Source organism: Dendrobates tinctorius, unplaced genomic scaffold (assembly GCF_039654945.1).
Source record: "Dendrobates tinctorius isolate UK_male_01 unplaced genomic scaffold, ASM3965494v1 ptg000226l, whole genome shotgun sequence".
NCBI lineage: Eukaryota > Metazoa > Chordata > Amphibia > Anura > Dendrobatidae > Dendrobates > Dendrobates tinctorius.
In genome coordinates this window covers 8,053,497-8,059,048 of record NW_027361893.1, presented here as the reverse complement: position 1 = coordinate 8,059,048, position 5,552 = coordinate 8,053,497, and the positions used below count along the sequence as shown (strand labels likewise).

Sequence of the window (5,552 nt, the reverse complement as noted above, 5' to 3'; positions counted from 1 at the left end):
GATGGCAAGCACATCAGGATCACTAAACCAGCAGGATCGGGATCTGAGTTTTTTAATTATAAAAAGTATTTCTCAATAGTCCTGATGGCGATTGCAGACGCCAAGTACAAATTCATTGCGGTGGATATTGGGGCCTATGGACGCTCCAATGACTCACAAGTTTTTAAAATTTCAGCAATGGGACGTAATTTGTACGGAAACACATTCCAATTCCCACCTCCAAGACCGCTTCCTCAAACTTCTGGGCCACCACTGCCATTTGTCTGCGTAGGTGATGAAGCGTTTCAGCTGTCAGAACACCTGCTGAAGTCGTACGCAAGCAGAGACTTGACACCAACAAAAAGAGTGTTCAACTATCGCCTGACACGAGCACGGCGGATGGTGGAGTGTTCGTTTGGAATTCTTACCGCTAAATGGAGACTACTGTTGACCGCAATTAACTTGAAAACAGAAAATGTGGATGAGGTGGTAAAAGCATGTGTTGTGCTACACAATTTGGTTATTACTAAGGAACAGATTGCCATCGAAGACAATGATGTTGAAACCACATTGCATGATTATCGCAGTGTTAATGTGCGAAGTACTGTAGCAGTGTCCAGAATGAGGGACACATTTGCCGAGTACTTTATGTCACCTGAAGGTAGAGTTGAATGGCAGGATGACATGGTTTGAGATGTTAAAACCAATTTTTAACCTTGTTGTACGAAACCATTTCTGTGGTTTAAGTTACTGTACCTTGTTAGCCTTAATTTTGGTAAAGTATTAGTACCTTTGTATCAGTATTCTATATTGTTTTACTACCTATTTTTTGTACCAAAATATTGCCATTTTTTAAATTCCTGACAAAGCTCTTTTAAAATTGAACAAAAATTATCATTTAGTAAAAAACTTTCTACTAAATCATGTAGTGTGGTGTGTAGAAAATAATATAGGGGCTATAAAGCGGTATCCAAGGACCTTCCACAGTACTGCCCACCAGCAGGCCTCCCCCCACCGCCACACACGTACGTTACTCATACATGTTCTTGTACACACACTCCCATACATTCACATACTCACACACACCTACTCTCACACAATCACTCACACACACAATCATTGAGTTTTATACATCGACATGTTATATTAACAGTAAAACAAACAAAAACATTTGACAGACTGAAAATTTTTTTTATTTTTATCAGCTTTAGCTGGAATTTTTTCTTTTATATTTTTGTAATAAAACTTTTTTATTGGTAACAACAAAACACATTAAAGATTGGTGTAATGTGTAGCGGAAATAGTATTGGAGGGGCTCTCAGTTTGGACCACTTCAACAGGGGTGTTGTGGGAGGATGTAGTTTGTGAGGGGTCAGATAGCAAAGGACAAGGTATAGGAATGGAGAAAGAAGGTGAAGGGGTGGATAAAGCTGATGAAGGGGTGGAGAAAACAATAGACGGGGGGGAAACTAAACTGTGGGTGAAGGACGCTTGAATTTGGGATGTGGAAGGAGACTGGATGTATTGGGAAGGGAGTGTAGGTTGGGAAGGGAGTGTAGGTTGGGAAGGGAGTGTAGGTTGGGAAGGGAGTGGAGGCACGGATGCAGTTGGGAACTGGTACGGGGAAGCAGACTGGAAAGGGGCAGGAGGTTGGTACTGGGTAAAATGGTATGGTACAGGAGGGGTAGGAAGGACCGGGCCTGGAGCAACTACTGGGCCTGTTGGAGGGGCTGCTGATGTCACCTGTGCTAAGGCCACCTGGCAGGCTTGCATTACATGTAGCTGCTGTTCAGGAGTTAGGTTGTCCAGTCGCTCAATCACAGCTTTGAAAAAAGAATGATGCGGCGCTTTATTTGCATCTAGATGCATCCTTTCAACACGCGTGCCTAAATCAAGCACCTCTCTAGTAACAAGATTGAACCCAGCAGACATTTGCTGGGTCATGACTTTCATAGTGTTTTGAAAGGATGCATGTAGATTCATAAACTCTGCAGCCAACTGCTTTTCCTGACCCCGCTGACGCAGCCGCCCAGAACTCAAAGGTGTTCTATAGAGGGCAGCTGTGTCAGAGGGGTGAGGTAAAGGAAAGCCTACCTCGTCAACAGCAGCTTCATGTAATGAAGCCTGCACAGATGCTCCAGCAGAGGTGGATGGGGCTGAGGGATCACACACAAGGGAAGGCAGGGAGGGTGCAGAGGGGTTGGGTATGTTGTGGTCCATGATGACGGCCTCCTGGGGGATCGCTCCAGAAGGGTTCAATGCAGGCTCCCGCGTGCTGCTGAAGGTGCTGTTGAAAAAAGTAGAAAAAAATAGACATTAATATCATGATATTCATTAGCCCTGGCTGCCAAAAAAAAGATTACACATTTGACCATTTTTTATTTAGTCACTTCTGGTAGGAATGTTTACCTTCTTGTCACCATAGTTGATCTCAGGAATGACAGGGCCTCAGAATACTTATAGCGGCTCCTGCGTCCTCTTGATCCGCTGGGAGCCTGCATCTCTTTGTTGAACTCCTTCTTGAAGCGATCCCGCATTGACCGCCACCGCAACTGAACTCTTTCCCCTGAAAATTGAAAACACAAAATGATTAGGATCAAGCATAATACATCCGGAAACATTACTGAAATGTGAATACTTACGCTGTTCTTTCTGTGCCCGAGAATGGAGTTCCTCCCAGTTAGATAGCACAGCCTGGCACACTTCCTCCCAGAGTCGTCTAGTAACACAAGCATCTGCATGGAAGCGGTCCGCCATATTCCAGAGCGGCTCACGATCTCTCACCATATCAATTAAGAGGTCCACATCAATAGCCACATCCTCACAGTCGGAATCGTGAGCACGCTGTGAAGCCTGTTTAAAGACAAAAAAGGTAAACATAACAATCACAGCATTATGTACAAACCTTATAAAAGTCCTAAAAAAAAAAAAAACCTTACTCTATGGCGACCGCCCCGGCGTGGTTGCCGACGACTCTGGGAGGCACTTTGAGGAACTCTCGGACGAGCCACAGATTCAGAAGCCTATAATGAAAAAAAAAGAAGAAAAGGAAAATTAAATGCTGTTATGTTGATCTTGTTTTTAGGTCCAGTGATGTGTAAGAACATGTTTTAGTGCAATTAATGCAAAGATACTTACATGCGGGGAGCCCACTCCAGGCATTTCTCCGCTACGCCCGTCTCCTTCTGAGAGACCCTCTGGTTCAGCTTCCTATTAAACAAGAATGCATATATAGGGTTATGTGTACCAAGAATGTTCTGGCAATAATAAAAAAAAAAATACCTCATTTCGCTGGCGATGTGAGGGAGGGCTCCCAGAAGAAGACATGTCTGGCTGAAATTCTGTAATGAAAACAATTGTTACCTACAACACTAACCATATTCAAAGCTTTCAGGCCTGTATACTTACAATATGGGTTGCAAATTAGGATTTTGCAGTAGTGTCCTGGGCAAGTTCCTGCATGAAAAAAGCACAATGTAGTTTAGATTTGTGCTGTGTGCAACATTTATTTTTACAATCAAACAAAACAACAAAAATAGTAAAAAATAAGATTTTTTGAATTCCACTCTCACCACCCTATAAAATGCAGCTTGGACAACAAACCATCGCAAAATTACTATGTATATACCCGTGTATAAGCCGCACCGGCCCAAAAATTGGGAACACATAAGCCCAGTGTGTAACCCATACACTATGGCCCCATATGCTGTTCCATAGTATTGCCCCCATATGCCAAAAAAAAAAAAAACCTATTGTGGGTCCATCGCCCCTGTCTGCCACTTCTTGTGTCAGTGACTGTTCATCCAGCAGAGGGGGACACGCACTTCTCACATCAACGCACCCACTGAGGATGCAGCAGAGACCGCAGTGAGCAGCAATGGACCCAGGAAAGGTGGATATCACTATGCTTGCAACGCACAGATTCAGGAATGGTAACGTTACCACTGAAGACAGGAAGGGAGACAGTGGAGAAGCAAGCAAGGCTACAGATATGACAGCAGGATGATCTGTGACACCCCTGCTCCCCCTCTGACCCACAGGGAGATGACCCGTGTATAAGCCAAGAGGGGGACTTTTAGCACCAAAAATGGGCCTAACATCTTGGCGTATACACGAGTATATACAGTACCTCCCCCTACAGTATTTACACATAAATTCACACACCCACCCACGCAAACTACTTCACACTGTCCTTCATAATTAGAATCCCCCCCACACTGATGACCACACCTGAAACTTTTTAAAAACAATAGTACAATGTATGAACAACATACATGTGTGTGTGTGTATATATACATATACATGCTGGGCAGGCAGCAGCAGGTACAGCATGGGACTCCAGCGTGGTGGCTAGCAGTGACAGCAGTGATGGGGGTTCTGCGGCAGAGGGTTCAAGTGGCGGTTGTGGGGGTCATGGTGGTGACAAGTTTATCTGGGAAGGCGGCAAGACAGTCGCTGGCTGTGACGGGGATGGGTGCGCAGGTATCGGCAGTCACACAGACAAAACGAAAACCTATGCTTGCAAGAAAATTTTTATACTCACACTCAAACTCCTGCTCGCTGGAGGTCCAATAGTGGATGGCTGTCAAAAATCCAGTTGGTTGCTGGATGTCTGTCTGGCTGGTGTATATGTGGCAGAATCCAGTGGCTGTGTGTGTCTCCAGTAGCTCTTTCTCCTCTGTATTAAGGGTGATTAATGCCCTCTCTCTACCTTTCCTATAGGGTGGGTGGAGATTGGCAGGTGTTTTTCCCCAAATTTGATACTTTTTGGAGCATGCTCAGTGCAAAAACCGGATCCGGCGCCGGAATCAGGCAAAAACCGGATGCCGCCGGATCCGGCGAACATAGACTACCATTATAAAAAAAAACCGTATGTCGCCGGATCCGGCGTCTTCCGGTTTTTTACCGCAGACAAAAAACGTTACATGTAACGTTTTTTCCAGACGCCGGACCGGCTGTTTTTGCCGGATCCAGCAAAAACCGGATACGCCGCATAGGCATCCGGCGCAATGCGGCAATAATGAAACTCTATGGGGAAGAAAACGGATCCGGTGGCAACAGGCGCCGGATCCGGTTTTCACACTTTTCGCCGCATCGCGCCTGATGCACAAAAACTGATGTGTGAAAGTAGCCTAAGCAGAGAGAGGCAAGTGCTATTCGCAACGGACTCATAGCTGGAAGTCCCATCACTTTCCGCTGGGCAAGGAAGCTGATAAGCGGTTACGAACATTGCCCCCTCTACACTAACGCTGTGACATAATAACAACGTGAATAATATCTTTGCATAAAACAATTTTTTTTTAATAAATTTAAACAATAAACGCGCCCGCATATCGAAAATTCTATAAGGGAGGGAGGGTGGGACAAAAGCTTCTAAGGGTCATCCTGCAAATTAGATAAAAATACATCTATCCCGATATCCATGAGATGTACTCCGTCCGGTCTCAGGAAGAGTGAGATGTCTTTTTCCAGATTGTGGTGGTGAACCACGATGCCGTAGTTCTCTTTGGCAAATTTTGCCATCTTCGAGTTGATTTTTCTCCTTGATTTGTCAATGGCTTTAGCTCCATGGT

The 5,552-nt window shown here is 44.9% G+C and overlaps 1 protein-coding gene across 1 annotated transcript; it reads right to left on the bottom strand.

Annotated features, from left to right (window-relative positions):
* Nucleotides 1-1,251: 1,251 nt before the first annotated feature.
* On the bottom strand, nt 1,252-5,266 carry LOC141059321 (uncharacterized). Its single transcript, XM_073555650.1, has 8 exons — nt 4,523-5,266; nt 3,388-3,435; nt 3,262-3,320; nt 3,118-3,189; nt 2,919-3,002; nt 2,622-2,832; nt 2,389-2,545; nt 1,252-2,266 (listed from the first exon to the last, which is right to left on the bottom strand). The coding sequence occupies exons 3-8, from the start codon at nt 3,304-3,306 to the stop codon at nt 1,252-1,254; spliced, it is 1,584 nt and encodes a 527-aa protein (XP_073411751.1). The 5' UTR covers nt 3,307-3,320; nt 3,388-3,435; nt 4,523-5,266.
* Between the last annotated feature and the right edge of the window lie 286 nt (nt 5,267-5,552).

Excerpts from the sequence above, each read along its gene's own strand:
- LOC141059321 (XM_073555650.1), bottom strand. The coding sequence starts at position 3,306 with ATGTCTTCTTCTGGGAGCCCTCCCTCACATCGCCAGCGAAATGAG. Across the intron at positions 3,190-3,261 it reads CACATCGCCAGCGAAATGAG|GAAGCTGAACCAGAGGGTCT; the intron begins GTATTTTTTTTT and ends CTTGTTTAATAG. Across the intron at positions 2,267-2,388 it reads TCAACTATGGTGACAAGAAG|CACCTTCAGCAGCACGCGGG; the intron begins GTAAACATTCCT and ends TTTTTTCAACAG.